The 16,002-nt window shown below is 51.0% G+C and overlaps 1 protein-coding gene across 2 annotated transcripts in view; it reads left to right on the forward strand.

The window, feature by feature from the left end:
- Window positions 1-2,080: 2,080 nt before the first annotated feature.
- The window catches only part of ALPK3 (alpha kinase 3), a 47,653-nt gene continuing 33,731 nt past the window's right edge, over window positions 2,081-16,002 (forward strand). Inside the window, exons 1-3 of one of the 2 annotated variants that reach the window (XM_033852192.2) lie at window positions 2,081-2,476; window positions 7,629-7,667; window positions 11,187-11,308. In XM_033852192.2, the coding sequence (XP_033708083.1) occupies window positions 2,334-2,476; window positions 7,629-7,667; window positions 11,187-11,308 (304 nt within the window). In that variant the 5' untranslated portion in view covers window positions 2,081-2,333. The remainder of the gene's footprint in view (window positions 2,477-7,628; window positions 7,668-11,186; window positions 11,309-16,002) is intronic. The other variant, XM_073801434.1, reaches the window with a different exon arrangement.

Consider the following 16,002-nt stretch of genomic DNA (forward strand, 5'->3'; position numbering starts at 1 on the left):
ATTGTACATTTCACCTTGCATTGTATTTTGCTTATACTCCTGTCTCCCCTATGAGACCATAAGATTCTTGAAGGCACAGATCCTGTGACCCTTGCCTCTAGCACATGTGCTCTAGCCCGATACATGGGTAATCACGTAAACAAATGAACCAAAACTCCAAGCAGGCTTTCAGATATGTGCAGGACTGTCCTGTAGACAACAGAAGAGATTTTAATATGCCCACCTCCAGAGAGCCAAGAACAAGGATGAATGGGGTCATGTGGTCAAATTTGGCAAATTCGGGCTCATTAGAAGACGAGGCTTTAGTATTGGTTAGGACTCTTAGATTCCACTAATAGAAGCCTAACTTGAATCAGCTTGAGCAAAGGGAGAACTTTAGGGGTATGGATTCCAGGAAATGGTTGAACTGCCAAACTGCAGGAAGGCCATGGACAAAGGTGGATCACAGGAACACTTGCAACAAGGCACCTGAAAGCCATCAGGACGCTGTACCCCTTGCCTTTGCTTCTCTCTGTGTCAGCTTCCTTCTTCCTCACTGCAGACTGGCCTCCTCCACATAGCAAGAAACATGGCTGCTAAAAGCTGGGACCTTGCAGCTCACAGCTTTCCACCACAGAGGGACAGGTTTTCTTTCCCAATTCCAGGTGAAAACATATTGGTGAAGAACCTTGATTGACACAGCTTGGGTCTGATGCCTGCTTCTGTAGTCAGGGAGATGGGTACCATGAATAGACTGGCTTGAGTCAGAAGGGAGGGTGTGGGGAGTGGGGGGAAGGGAACATGTAGGATCAAGGCAGTTGCCATTGGAACCACACAGTGAAAGTGAAGGAAGAGCCATTTCCAAAAGGAGTGGGGATGTGAATGTAGCTTCTAGAACAGAGGGGTTGTACTCCTTTGCTCCAACTTTCTTTCTTTCTTTCTGGCTGCATTGGGTCTTTGTTGCTGCGTGCGGGCTTTCTAGCTGCAGCGAGCAGGGGCTACTCTTTGTTGTAGTACACAGGCTTCTCATTGCGGTGGCTTCTCTTGTGGAGCACGGGCTCTAGGTGTGTGAGCTTCAGTAGTTGTGGCACTCGGGATCAGTATTTGTGGCTCATAGGCTCTAGGGCGCAGGCTCTGTAGTTGTGGCGCATGGGCTTAATTGCTCTGCGGCATGTGGGATCTTCCCAGACCAGGGCTCGAACCCGTGTCCCCTGCATTGGCAGGCAGATTCTCAACCACTGCGCCACCAGGGAAGCCCTCCAACTTTCTAATAATTATAACCATCCAGCTCCAGGTACTTTCTGGATGCTCTCAAGGATGTAGGAAACGAAAGAATGGGTAAACAGACTGTGGTCATTCCCAATATTTACAACCAGGTTTACACAGTGATTAGAATTTTGCTCTCAGAAATTGTTGAATGATTGTTTTTCTGGGCATTAGGACTCAGCCCATTTCCCCCTCGGGTGCTGGGAAATCGAGACTGAACAGGGTGGAGAAGGAGGTTCAATTATTCTAGAGGTGTTTACTGAACCCCTAATCTACTAGATAATGGAGAGGAACATTCTGAGGAGTACTGGCCTCCTCCTCCGGAACTGAGGTCACTTATGCAGGTATGTGGGTTTGGGTTTGTCTAAGTGCTGCATCAACAGCCACTGGCAAGGCCAGGGTCAGTCAGGGCTGCTACCAGCAAGAGGGGCGGGTCCCTGGCTCCCTGGTCTCCCACTGGATCCAGCACCCCAGGTTCCGAGCAGCTTTTCCGCCCCCTCGCGCCCCCCGCCCCCCGCTTCTTTGGCCTTCCAGGGCTTTGGGTCGCACACCCCACGCAGCTCCTTGGGTACTTCTGCACCTTCCCCTTGGCAAAGGCCGAAGAGCCCGAGCTTCCACACCTGCGAAACGGGGGCGCGAGCAGGAAAGGAAAGTTGGCAGGAAGCCTGGGTCCTAGGGACCTGGTGAAGGGCATATGCTTGGTCTCCTTTTAAGAACCGCACCCCCCTTTCCCCTCTAGCTCCGGGAGGCCTCCCCGGGCGGCTGGCCCCGACGCCAGGGCGGCTGCTGGTGCGGAGGGGGCGCTCCACACACGTCGGGCGGTGGGCTGAGGGAAGGAATCGACGGACCCTCGCGCACGGCCTGGCGGGGCTGGCGAGGCCCCTGCGGCCCGGCGCCCCCCGGCGCCTCGGAGGCCGCGCTGGCCGGGCCGGGGGAGGGACAGCAGCAGGTGACGACGGCCTGGCCCGCGGCTATAAATAGGGGCGCGCGTCTGCCGCGGGCGGGAGCGGCGGCCGGCAGCGCGGTCCTGGCGGGCGGGGGCCTGGAGAAAGGGCAGGGGCCGGCGGCGGGCGCGGGCCGGCAGCAGCATGGGGTCACGGAGGGCCCCCGGCCGCGGCTGGGGCTCGGGCGGACGGTCTGGGGCGGGGGGCGACGGCGAGGACGACGGGCCCATGTGGATCCCCAGCCCCGCCAGCCGCAGCTACCTGCTCAGCGTGCGGCCCGAGACGAGGTGAGTCGCGCCCTGGGGGCCTGGCCGGGCCGGGGCGGCGTGTGGGGAGGGCGGAGGCCTTCGGATGGGCCCTTGGAGCGCCCGCCCGAGGCCTGGGGACATGGTCAGGCCGGACCGGCCCTCACGGCCCCTCACGGCTCCCCTGACCTCTCATGGCCCGTGGGCCTCTAGCCTCCGGCAATGCGAGGCTCTGGGGACGAGGAAGGCCCTACTTTGGGGTGATTTCACAGGGGCCTGAACGCTCTCTTTATCTCCCCTACCTCACTCTTGCCCCTCGCTCAGCTACTCCCGGGCCTCGGATTCCACAGCTCGCGATAAGGAAAGCCAGAGAGGCTGACATTCTTGCCGGCTGGAAGGGAGGGGGAGAACATTCTCGGGGGTGGGCAGGGGAGAGGGAGACATGGGGGGCGCTAGGGGCACTGCCCTGAAGGGGGCTGCTTCGCTCCGGATTCAGCGGAAAAAATAAACTCTTTAGAGAAGGGTCTTCCCCTGGGCCCAGGACTTTGGTCTTCCCCGGGATCTCGGTGGGAGCTGGTGAGGTGAAGGGATTGCTCGAGGTGCTGGTCGGCCCGGCCTGAAGATTCAGAGCTTGTGGCTCTGAGGAAGCCAGTTTCCCTGCCCAGTCTGGGGGACTGGGATGCCAAGGGAAGGGGCCGAAATGATGAGCCCTTTACTTCTCTTCCAAGAATTAAAGAGGTGTGGATGCTTTGTTTTGGGAGCTAGGCTACCCACCCGTGTAAAGACTTGCAGACAATAGAGGGGCATTTTGGCACTCAAAGGCACCCAGACACACAGGAACACGTTCATTACCATGGAGACGGACACTTCCTGTCCCCTCTGGACAGCTTCGTTTCCCTCCAACTCTGGAGTCTATTCCAAAGGGAATTGTGATGGTTGGCTATTGGGTTAGTGGTTGTGTCACAGCCCCAGAACTTGTCTTACCGTAGGTCACACAGAAAACAGCCAGTCCTCTGAGAAGCTGTCTGGAGACTTCTTGTCCTCCGTTCTTAAAACAGCACAAAAACAGGCATCAAGGACATTCAGGAAAAGTCCCAGGCACTTCCTCGTGGATTGGCTGAGTTCTGTTGACCTTGGAGTTGGAAAAGTTCAAATGTAACCGGAACCGGTTTCTGCATAAAACTCGTCAAATGGTGTCACATGTCTGGGACAGGGCTGAGGGCTGGTGTTAGTGATTGAGTCAGACTCGACAAGGTCCCTGGCTGCCAGAAAGAATGGCCCTTCCTCCTAGCGACTGGCTCTATGGAAAAACTGGAATGACATTTGTATATTTACTCCAGTCCATGGTGAAGCTGACTGCCTTCCAGGAGCCTCACACTTGTCTCATACTTGTCACAGTGATTTGTCTGGGCTTTGCCTCCTGTGTCTGGCTTTTGTCAATACCAGTGGAACAAGGAGAAGCGGGATGCAGGGCCCTTCTCAGAGACAGCATTGGGGTGGCTTGAAAACCAGGCAGAACTGGGAGGGCAGGGGATCTGGGCTGTTAGGAAAAAGGCTGGAGAGTGGACACATGTCCACTCTCCAGCTGCCGCCTGAGAAGTTGTATGGTAGATACAATTGCACATGTGATGAGTGCAAAGCAGCGTGTCAGCCTGAGAACTGCAAGTGGATTAGAAATGTCTGGCTTCAGTCCCTTTGGACCTAAGTGAGAATGTTCTTAAATGGAGACTCTTTTCATCAAGTGTTTGGAGGGGCAGGGCTGGGGCAGTGGGAGAGAGGGTTTTCTAGCCCAGGACTGTGGGCTGTGGTTTTGCCTCTGCCACCTGGCCACAGACCCCCGCCCCGTCCCCGGTCCTGAGAGACAAAGAAGGCTAGGTTTCTCTTACCTCTGGAAAAACCTCTGGCCAAAGAGGGGAGACTGTGAAAGTGAATGGGGCTGTGTTGGGTACTTGGGGCGGAGGCAGTTCACAGCTGTCTATCAAGGCCTGATTCCTGTGTTAGAGCAGGCAACCATATAGTCTTCTGTCTCTCAGAGCAACCTGACTGCCTGTGGGTGTGGGAAGAGGGCCCAAGAGATGGAGGAGAAAGAGGGTCCCTTGAGGACTTTGCCAGTTAGCCCTGGCTCCAGCCTAGATGAGCCCTGACTATCCAAGAATTCTGACCAAGAGGCAGGTTCCGTCCCACTCACTCTTGACTTCAGTGTTTTTGGGTCTACCTTGATACACAGCTATCACAGAGCTTGTGAGTCATCATTCTCATGGGACCTTGGGAGGGTAGGCTGCCCCTGGGAGCCGATGGACAGCTGGGCTGTGAGCCAGGCCACCAGAAGCCTTGGCCCAGGTCTAGAACCTGTCTTCCCGTGCATACCTTTCCTTCCTCCAACCCTGGAGGGATTTCCAGTCCGTAGTCAGCTCAAGGATATTTCCAGTACCCCTGGGGTCAGAGGTTCAACATGCAAGTAATCCCCCCAAACTGTAGGCCCTCCCTCCTAGGGCATCCAGCCTCTAGGACCTCACCCCTATAGGAAGGTGGGGCATGGGTAAGCTAGAGTAGGTTAAGGAACCACAGTCGGGTGGTTGCAGTTATCACTAACTTGCTTCCGAGGGACACTTAGAAGTTCCAGAAATCTCTGACCACTCATTTCTTGGACACTCTGGTCCAAGTGGGCTCGGAGGAGCAGCAGAGCCCATGATATTTGCTATAGCTTTGTGACACCTCTTCTGTTCTGCTTGGGTCAGGCAGGTTGTCTAGGGCTTTCAGGGAAACTGAGGCAACAGGCCAGGACTTTCTGAGGGCCTTTTATGTCCCAGAATATATGAAAGCCAGGAAGAATGGGAGGCCCCAGCTTCCAGGGCCAGTCCTGGTCCCCCACGCTGCCGCCCCCTCTCCCCCCAGGCCTACTTTTCTCCTTTATGAAGAGACCTTTCCTTCCTGGGCCCTGAATGTCCATTCTATAAAATGAAGGTATCATTAAGAACTCTTTTAGTCTTTCTACCCCAACATTTGATGGCTCTAATTCTGACCCACTCGCAGTCAGTAAATGGGGAGTTCCCTTCCTCCCCATTTGGGTGAGAGCCCTGAACCTACCTCTGGCCCAGTCAGCAGCGCACAGGCACCTTCTGAAGACAAGGTGCCTCCACAGCCCAGGACTCCTCCTGACATGGCTAATTATGTAAGGGTGAGGCCTAGAGAAAGCAGGATGATGGAGCCAGGGAGCAGAGCGTCACAACCAGCCCTAGAGAGAGCCAGGGAGGGGTCACTATCACAGTTCAGACCCTTGCCCACTTGCAGGTGGAACCTATCGTTTTCTGTCTGAATTAGAGAGCTGATTCTCTCCCTCTCCCTCCTAGGGAAGAAATCCAGACCCAACAAGGGAGAAATCTCTCCACTCTGAGGAGAAAGGCAAAGGAAGTTCATGGTCAGGAAAGGATGGAGTTGGCTAGTGCCTTGAAACCACGGGAGGTGTGCCCTCTTGGCCTCCAGAGGGTTTTTGAAGCTGTGAGCAAAGGCAGCTGCATTCTGGAGCAGCAGCTCCCTCTGGGGGGCAGGACCCTTCCAGACTGAAAGAAATACTTCCCTTCTCTCCCTCCCTCCTCCTCCCTCTTTCTCCCTCTTTCTTCCATAAAACAGAGGTTGAAGACCCACTGTATGCCTAGCACTGTGCCAAGAGCTACAGAAGCTACAAGAGCTAGGTTGAAGGCTGGGTAGGCAGGATTTAGATGAGCAGAAGGAAAGAGGGAGGGCTTTCTGAGCAGAGAGGACAAAAGTGAAGTCTCAGAGGCCAGGAATGGACCTGTCCATGCCAGTTAGGCGACAGGTCTGGTTACAGTGGAACCTGAGTATTGCGAAGTAGAGAACCGTGTGTGATGGGGTGCGAGTAGGTGAGGGAGGGCCTTAAGTGCCCAGTCAAGGAGTTGAGACTCAATATAATACACAGTGGGGGGATTGTAGCTTTTTTTTTTTTCCAGAGAGGTGGTGTGATGACGGGTGAAGGAGAAGGGGATTGTGTGCTCATCCAATATGGAGGCACGAGGGTCTAGATCAGAACACAGCAGCAGGAATAGAAAAGGAGAAAGAAGGGCCTAGAATTATGGACTAACTGGACTTGGGAGGGAGAAGGAGGAGTCCAAGATGGCGGATTTACAGCTTCAGGAGAGTGCTGGTAGTATCCACAAACCCAGGAGCCCTGGAGTGGAAGCCATGTTTTGGGGTAGAGGATGAGTTTGGTTTTTTTTGTTTATAAAGATACAGGCTGTCAGGGGTCAGAGATGCAGACAGAGTTCCATCGAGCAGACTGGACTGCTGATAACGAAGGGAGAGCTATTCTCATGGTGGGGACAGACTGAAGGGAGTGAGTGTGGTTGGGTGGCCCCTGAGATCTCCCAGAGAGCAGTGGGAGATCGTGGCCCTAGACTCCACTGGAGATATTTGTGTTAGGAAAACTGGAGGCAGAGGCAAAAGTGTCTCATGTCAAGTGGGCTGGATCTCCACTAAGGGGCAGCTCTGTGTGAGTCCTCACCCCCCAGTGGCCTACACAGCCCCTAGCTGGTGTCCGCTTTCAGCTGCCCCCGGGGCAGGAGGGATGATCAGGGCCTCTAAGTGTAAAGGGCCTTGGGCTGGTCTGACGGAACTGGGTGCCTCCTGGCTCCTGTTGAATTAACTGCTTTGTTCTTCTCCTGTTCTTCACACTCCCAGCTGGTTTGCCTTGCGTGGTCTGTTTAACCGTACTTTAACATGTTAATGGGTGTTCTCCAAGCCACCTGTCTCCTTCCCAGCCTGTGAGGGGATTTCCAGGAACGGGGGCTCTTCTCCCCATAAAGGCCGAGGGTTGAAGCAGGAGCTGCCCCCAAGCTGGCGTGCTGTGGAGTGGGGAACCGTGCCAGGAAGCTACAAGTGATTCAAGGACCTGGGACACACCTTTCTCAAAGCTCAGCCCCTGGGAGCCTCCTTCCTGCCTAACCATTTCCCCGGACTCTGTTGCATTTAACGAGCTCTTGGTTTCAGATACATTGTGTCGGGTGGTGAGGCCACTTGCTAACTGGAGCTGGCCAACTAAGACAGCTGGTCCCTTTTAATAGAAAAGCCCCTGGGCCCCAGATGGTGGCCGATTAATACTTTGCCGACTGTTGTTGATTTCTCCTCCTCCTCTCCTTGCTTTTTTGGCCTAATGATTCCATTTGCTGTTTTTGCTTAGCTTATCAAGCAACTGGTTGTCTCACCCCAGCTCTGGAAGGTAAACGCACCATTGCATTACATTTCTCTGACTGCTTTTTTTCTTGGGTGTGGGCATTGAGGGGCCTCTGGGTGACTGCTTTTGCACTAACCAGGCTGCATGGGGTGAGGGGAAGGTGGAGGGTGGTTGGGGAGGGTGTGAGAGGGCACTCACGTGAGCATGGGTCTCACGGGGGCCAGAGTTGATGCCTGCATGCACCATCCGAAAGGGGTGCTGGGACCCAGAAATAGGCCAGGGTCCCTGAGATGCCTGCAGCTGTATCTCTGTGCCCCTGGGAGAGGCACCATGGGACCAGAACAGAGAACCACCAGTCATGTGCCCCATTTCTCCCCCATCCTAGGCTTTCATGGTTTTTGTAACCACATATCTAGGTTTGACACCTTATTGTTTATCTTCTAACCATGGATACTTCCTTGAAAAAAATTTTTTTTCTCAGTCCCATAAGTTCTCCTTCTGTCATCTCTTTCTCCTAATTTCCCTCTCCTTTGGCTCCTCTCCACCTCTGCAGGCTGTGAACCCTGTAAGGTCAGGGAATACCATGTTAGTGTATTCCTGCATTAACTTGTTCTCTGAATCTGCTTCAGAGACAGAACGGGGCCTGAGCAGGCCCACGGGCCGGGTTTGCCCGTTGAATGACTGTCCTCTTGCCTCCTTAGCTGGGGACAGCTCTCCACCCCTGGCAGAACTGACAATTATGATCAAAATGGGAACGTTTCCTGGCTACTTCCAACCACTTAGGCCTCATCCCCGACTCTGGCAGATTTGGGGAGAGTTGGCTACAGTTTCTTTACACAGAGAAAGATTTCTGCGTAGCTAACTGGTTTCTGAATAGCTAATAATTAGTGCCTACCATGTACGTTTCCTGTGATAGGCAAGAATACTGAGAGACCTTTGTTCTGGGTGGCTCACTGTCTGAAGGGGTAGAAGAGAGGGTATCACAACGAATTCAAAGCAGAGTGTGGTAAGTGCTAAAAGAGAGAGGGTCTTGGAAGTCTACTTAAAGCAAGGTAAATAACCAAACCTAAGGGCAGGGTTAGGTTCCTTTGAACATGTTGAAAACCAGTGGTGATTCTGGTGTTCTATAGAGACACATGATTAGGCTGTGATATCCTTATGAAGTCACAGAATTGGAAGGACCTGGAGGTATCAGGGTGGGACCAGACCATTTTCAGATGCATGGACTTCCTGGCTTTCCAGGGGGCAGGAAGCAGCAGACTCAGAGTCCATCCCATGTCTGAGTGGTTTGGAAAATGGGAACAGAAAGTGGGTGACATTCAGTAGAATATGATAGTATATGCAATGACTCTCCCTGTCCCCCCAAATGTACCCCAGATCCACTCTCCTAGAGGGCATTCTTCTAGCTATACTTTTCAGCAGTTAATATAGTTAATAATATAGTTAGGACCTAGTCTGGAAAGTTTGAGAAGATAAGCATTCTTTCTTATTCAAAAAAAGTAATGAAGTAACATAACTACCTGTTGTTGAATATCTAGTGTGAGCACTGCAAATTTTCTTAAAGCATAACTTTCCTGTTTTCTCACTTACCCAGTAGCTTATTTTCTTAGATTTTCCCCAAGCAGCTTCATCCCTAAGAGCCTAAGCTGAATATGAGATCCAGGCTCATGTTCATGAGTAGGGTAGGATTCAGATTACGTAGGGAGGACATAATTAGGTATGTTTTGAATTAGTTGCAAAATCGTAGAAGTCTGATTACTTTTGGCATGGCACTTTTCCTTTAGAAACTGTTGGTTGGGATCTGGTATTCCCCAAAGTCAGAAACTGCTGCTAGCATGAGAGCAGCAAGAAACGTTTTCAGATGAAATTCCCGAGTGTCAGGGAGTTGATAGTCTAGATCCTGAAGGACCCTCTATTTTGAATGGATTAAAAGGGAAAGGAAAGGACAGTAAGTTGTAAGAAGACAGTTCTTACAACCATCTAATAAGTTACTTAGGTTCCAGGTGAGAGCGTGGCAGGGAGTGTTATGGTAGCCTTAACTGCAGTCCCAACTAAAGCGTTCAGGCATGTGAGAAGTTGGGATCCCCTTTCTGGGTAGTCTTTGTGGGGGAGGACTCCTGTCAACTGCTCAAAGGCCCAGGCATCTGCATTCCTGTACAGAAACCATGGCTGGACCCCCTCAGTCCAGAAGTCTTACTTGATCCCAGATACTCTTCCTGGGATGTGACCTTTCTCCTCAAACTCAAGTCCAGAATGATAACCACAGAAGTGATAAATTGAATGTGGAGCCCTCCCCACAAAGTAGGGTTTAGCTTCTATTTGCTTGTGTTCCCACAGACTCTTACCTGCCCCTGGTGGAGAGATTACAGGCAGACACACACTGCCCGCGGGCGACTACCCGTTCCTCTGAGGCTCAGAGAAAGGCAGCTCTGAGTGATTTGTCTTCCCCCACAGCAGTTTCTCCTGCTCCCCTTCACATTACCCCTTGCAGTCCTCCCTGCTGCTCACAAGAGGGCGTGTGAGTTGGGAGGGGGAGGAGGGCTGGGCACGGCTTGTGCCCCACACAACCTGGCTATGTGGTTACACGTCACGCCTAGGGATGCATTGTGTCTCTGCTGGCCCATGGAAGGGTTTGGCATGGTGGTTTGCTCGTGTGTGCAGGCAGGAGAGGACTGTAAGTGCTGAGCAGTGCTGGTGAGTCTGTGCTGGACTGAGTGAGCGCACAAATGCCCCTGAGCTCTGGTAGATGGGCTATCACGAGGGAACTGAAAGCCCTGGCTTTTGCAGTGGTGGATCTGTTTGTGATTTGGCGGTCTTGCTGGTTGGTCCTGGAGCTGCCAGCCGTGTATTCACTTGAGCATGTGGATCTAAGGGGGGAGCAAGGGAGCCATGACTGGCTTTCCACTGGAAGTCCATAGCCCTCTTTAGGGTGAGAATTCATTTGAGTCTTTCTTTTCTGATACTCCTAGGAGCTAGAGGCCTGAATAGACCCCTGGCATTGACCAGCTTATTCTTTGTCTACTATGGGTCTATGCTCACAAATGCAGGGGCTTTTCTTCTGAGCCTAAGCTTTAGGAGAGGCCCCTGAGCTCCTAGGACCTATGTATACATGGGGTTGGCTGGCTTTTCCCTCTGTGGCATGAATGGAGGCTCTGCTGTGCTGGGGTCTCCATCTCTGAGGCTGGGCCTATCCATGTGTGTGTATCCCCCATGCACGAGCTTCCCTGAAAGGTGGAGTGTGAAGCAAGACTCCACAATAAGGATGGAATGGGGATGCCAGGACTGGTGGTCTGGCATGCTCAGGAGTCTGGTCCATGGTCAGATGCTGCCTACTGTAATGGGTCTGGGTCAGGATCCCATTCAGCCCCTTGGTAACTTCCCTGCTCCCAGCCTGGCCAAGAGGCCTAGGCTTTCTGGAGGAAAGACTTGCCCAGGTGCTGGAGCCATGGCCACGAGATGACGGATGGACATGGTAAGATTTAAGCTACCTTGGGCACCAGGGTGTGGCGTAATGCGGTGGAGGTGGGAGAAAGGCTGCTCTGAATAGTTCTTTGCCTTTCCTAGGAGCACCTTCTGCTCCGTCATTGCTCAGCTAACAGAGGAGACCCAGCCGCTATTTGAGACCACGCTCAAGTCCCGGGCTGTGTCCGAGGACAGCGACGTTAGATTCACCTGCATCGTCACAGGTAATGAGGCCGTCTGTATGATCCATGCCAGGGTGCTGCACAGGTCGGGGTCTAAGGGGGCTGTGGGGACAGGCACGGAGAGGGGTTGGCTGTGTGCACGAAACTGTGCAAGTTGACATTTGTCTTCTTAGCTTTCTCTCCAGTTTCATCTCCCTGTGTGGGCTGGGGTCCCTTTCTCCTCCCATTCTGGAGCCACATATACACCCTGCTCTTCTTCAAAACCTGTCTTCTGTAAAGGTTCCTCACCCTCAGGCATACATACACGACTGATGAATCTTATTCCAAGGAAAGAAGCTCTCCAGTCGAAAGAGGTTTTCAAGGCTACTCCTCAAATATCCCCATTTTACAGTTGAGTAGTTTGAAACTTGGGAGTCTCAAGCCTGAGAGACAATAATGTAGAGTGATTCTGACCGCAGACCCTGGAGACAGACTGCCTGGCTTGGAATGCTGGCTTGTCCCCTTTCCAATTATGTGATGCCGAACACCTCACCTGCAAAGTGGGGACGATAATAGTATGAATACATGCAGAGCATTTGGAATAATACCTGGCATACAGTAAGTACCGTGTAAGTGTTAGAAGTGAAGACTATCATGTGTGCATTTCACTGAACTCCGTGGTGGAATTTGAAGCAACAGTTTGGCAGAATAGGAAGCAGAGACATACTCCTTGGAAGGGGGGAATAAAGGGGTGAGGGTACTGGGAAGCTGGCCCTGGGCATTGTATCCCTCCCCCAAACCTCCCAGCAGTGGCTCCATTGCACTAACCCGACCTGCTTCAGGGCCTGCAGGACTCACCAATGGGTGCCTAACTCTCCCAGCTCTGCAGCCACCAGGTCAAGATTCCCTCCAAGAGCCCATTTTTTTCAGTAAATCAAGGGCGTTGGTGGTTTCCAGCTACTGACATGTCCTGATTCTGGGGAACCTGTCTGCCCCAACCAGCTAAACATCTTCTCTGAGACTGGGTTCCCCTGGGCAGTTTTCACCTTGCCCAGAACCCTCTGTGCTCAAAGCTGAGAACACTTCCGAGGGATGCAGAGATGCGCCTGCATCCCTTAACTTTGTATAGCATAACACCTTTTGCAACGTGTATCTGTTTCCATTGTTGTCAAATTCTTACAAAACCCTGTGAAGTCAGTGCTATTATTAGTCAGATTTTACAAAGGAGGAAACTAGAATAGGTTAGGTGACTTGCCAAAGCCCACAAACCTGGTGAAGAGGAGAAGCTGCTTTTGCTCTCTGAAGCATCTGATGCTGCTTGCTTATGCCTGCATCTGCTATGTTACTGTGCTTCTCTGCTTCCCCTCACTTATCTCCTTTATTTATTTATTTATTGGGTCTTCATTGCTGCACACGGGCTTTTTCTAGTTGTGGTGAGCCGGGGATACTCTTGGTTGTGGTGTGCGGGCTTCTCATTGCGGTGGCTTCTCTTGTTGTGGAGCATGGGCTCTGGGCACGCGGGCTTCAGTAGTTGTGGCACGCGGGCTCAGTAGTTGTGGCTCGCGGCCTGTAGAGCACAGGCTCAGTAGTTGCGGCGCATGGGTTTAGTTGCTCCGTGGCATGTGGGATCTTCCCAGACCAGGGCTCGAACCTGTGTCCCCTGCATTGGCAGGTGGATTCTTAACCACTGCGACACCAGGCAAGTCCCTCTAATAGCCTTTTAAAACAACTTTCCTCAAGATCAATGCCATCGGTACCCTGTCAGTTACTTTCCTTAGAGACATCCCTATTCTATGTGAACTGGTGGCCTTTTAGGCCTACTACACAGCTGTTAACCTGGGTCTTTCCTTTGCCTTTCTTCTGGGTTTGATTCAGTTTCCTGGATCTCATGTCTTCCTTTTTCTTGGCTTACTCTCTGGCTTTATTGAGCTGCATCCTCCAGTGGCTTCATCAGGTCCCAAAGATGGTACAAGAGCAGGAGGCATTATGATGACAAGCTCTCAACCTATCTCTCCTTTGAGTCATGCTGCTCCAGTATGACTTAGTTGTTCTCTGCGTCTGGTACACAGTCGTCATCCTAGGATCTCCCTTCATCATCATCCTGTGGATTTCCTTTACCCCTCCTGTAATGGATTTCTTGTTTATTTGTATTCCACATTTGTCTCTTTCTTGATTTACATCCTTGTTTTGGTAGCTTCCTAGGAGGAGTACATGGTAAGTAAATGTTAGACAACTTTTGTCTGAAAATGTCTTTTTTTCCTGCTTTACTCTTGATGGAGAGTTTGGCTAGGTATAGAATTCTAAGTTGAAAATAATTTTCCTTCAGAGTTTTGAAAACATTACTACACTGCCTGCTTCCAGTGTTTCTGTTCAGAGCAGGAAGACGGTTTGATTCCTGATTCTGTGCATGAGACCAGTTTTCTCTCTGGAAGCTTTTAAGGGTGTTTTGATATTTCATAATGATGTATCTTGTTACGGGTGTCTTCATCCAGGGGCATGCTTGGATGCTTTCAGTCTGGAAACTGATGGCCTTTAGTTCTGAGAAATCTGAGATGATTTTGATGTTGATTTCTTCCCCCTGTTTTATCTGTTCTTTCTTTCTGGAACTCCTGTTATGTGCATATCTGCTCCCCTGGACTCATTCTCTTATTTTCTTATCTTTTCTTCCCTTTCATCTTTTTGTCTTTTTGTTCTTTCTGAGATTTCCTCAGTGTTATATTTCAACTTTTCTATCGGGTTTTTTATTTATAAGAGCTATTTTTTAATCCTTTTCTAGAACATCCTGTTCTTTTCATGAATGTAGTATTTTCTTTTAACTCTCTGAGACTGGTAATGATAGTTTTCTAAACGTTTCCTGCATGGTTTGTGTTTCTTCCAGTTTGCTTTTTTTCTCTTTAATTGTTTTGGTCCTGAATCTCTTGCTTATAGGCTTTCCTCAGATATCTAGGAATCTTTGGTTGTCAGATAATGAGTAAGAGCAGGAGACTAAAAAGCGAATTGGAAGTTCTGAGCAAGTAGGAGGGGCCTGAAACCTTGGGTCTTCACTCTAGGGTGACCTGGCCACCACTAGAGTTGGGAACTGACAAAGTGCGTTTCTTTAGTTCCTTCCTCTTGGACTAGCCAGATTCCCTAGTGAGTATTCTTCTAGTGTCTTGCCTGAGTTTTCTGGAAGCTATGCAGATGAGAGGATTGGGTGGGCTCTCAGCATAAAGCATTTACTTATTTACTTTTTTAAAATAAATTTATTATTTATTTTTGGCTGCATTGGGTCTTTGTTGCTGTGCGCGGCTTTCTCTAGTTGCGTCGAGCGGGGGCTACTCTTCGTTGCGGAGCTCGGGCTCTAGGCGCGTGGGCTTCAGTACTTGTGGCTGTGCGCTCTAGAGTGCAGGCTCAGTAGTTGTGGCACACGGGGTTAGTTGCTCCCTGGCATGTGGGATCTTCCCGGACCAGGGCTCAAACCCATGTCCCCTGCATTGGCAGGCGGATTCTTAACCACTGCACCACCAGGGAAGCCCAAACATTTATTTTATAGATTCGTTTTTCCATAGAATATTTATGCCCTCCACCGAGCTGGCTTACCCTCAGGGCAAAGTTTTACCTTTCCAGTTACTAAACTGCATCTTTGGACATAGGGGGAAGGAGCAGTTAGTTACACAGTGGTATGGAGTGGGTGAGGGGATCCAAAGATCTGACTGTTTTCCACACCTCTTTTTACCTTTCCTTCTTTCCCTTTACCCCCAGTTCCAGAGATATCTGGTTGCCAGTTCCTATGCCCTTTGAGGATTTTCTGGTGTTCAAAGGGTAGTTCTCAGTTTCTCATTGGGTTAAGCTGTCTTGGGTCTGCTAAGTCAGTTTCTACTTGTCCATCTGCTTTCCAGCTTTCAAAATGTTGTTGTTCCTGTTGCTCTCCTTCCCCTTATTCTCCCCTTTTTTAGTGGCTATACATATACTACATATACACACACAAACACACACACACACACATTTTTTTTTTTTAAATAAAAATATCTCATTAGTGTAGCTTAGTGGTTTTGGGTGAGAGAGTGAAAATAGATGGTATGCTCATGCTGCCTTTTTACCTAGAAACCTGGCAAGTTCCTTATCATCTTTCAAGGCCCAGCTCAAACAGCTCATCCTCCAGGAGGTCATCTCCAGCATTTCCACAGCGAGCTCTTACTCTGTCTTTCACAGTACAGCTTCTTGGTCCATCTCTCTCCCCAGTGAGCCCGTGAGATCTGGGGGATAGAGCACACACCTGACACTTCGTGCCTCTGGAGCAGGCACGAAGAAGGCGCTCAGTACATATTTGCCAGTATGACCACAGTGACCCTGACTGTGTGGACAACAAAATCAGTGTCTTTTCCACTTTCCACATTGCCTGTTCATTGCAGCTGCAGCTTCAGTGCCTTGACAACAGCAGCTGCTGTGGGGGCCTCCCTCCTTTCCTTCTTCCATTCTGTCCTTTGTAGCCATGGACTCTGAGAGCAACATGCTGAAGCCGACATGAGTCTGACTTACAGAGTCTTGGAGTATTTTACTGGATGCCCCCAAGGTCATCATGGGAGTAAGCTTTTCCCTGTCTCAAGCCCAACTCAAAGGAACAAACTTTTACCCCCTCAATTGCCATAATACCCATGTCTCATGATGACCAGCCAGGCCCATGGTCTTCTGCTCAGGAGCACCTGCCATGATGAGATCTACGACTCTGCTGAGTAAGGCTGTAAGATTTCTAGGGCTCTAGCTATCTCTAACATCCA

Source organism: Tursiops truncatus, chromosome 2 (assembly GCF_011762595.2).
Source record: "Tursiops truncatus isolate mTurTru1 chromosome 2, mTurTru1.mat.Y, whole genome shotgun sequence".
Classification (NCBI taxonomy): domain Eukaryota; kingdom Metazoa; phylum Chordata; class Mammalia; order Artiodactyla; family Delphinidae; genus Tursiops; species Tursiops truncatus.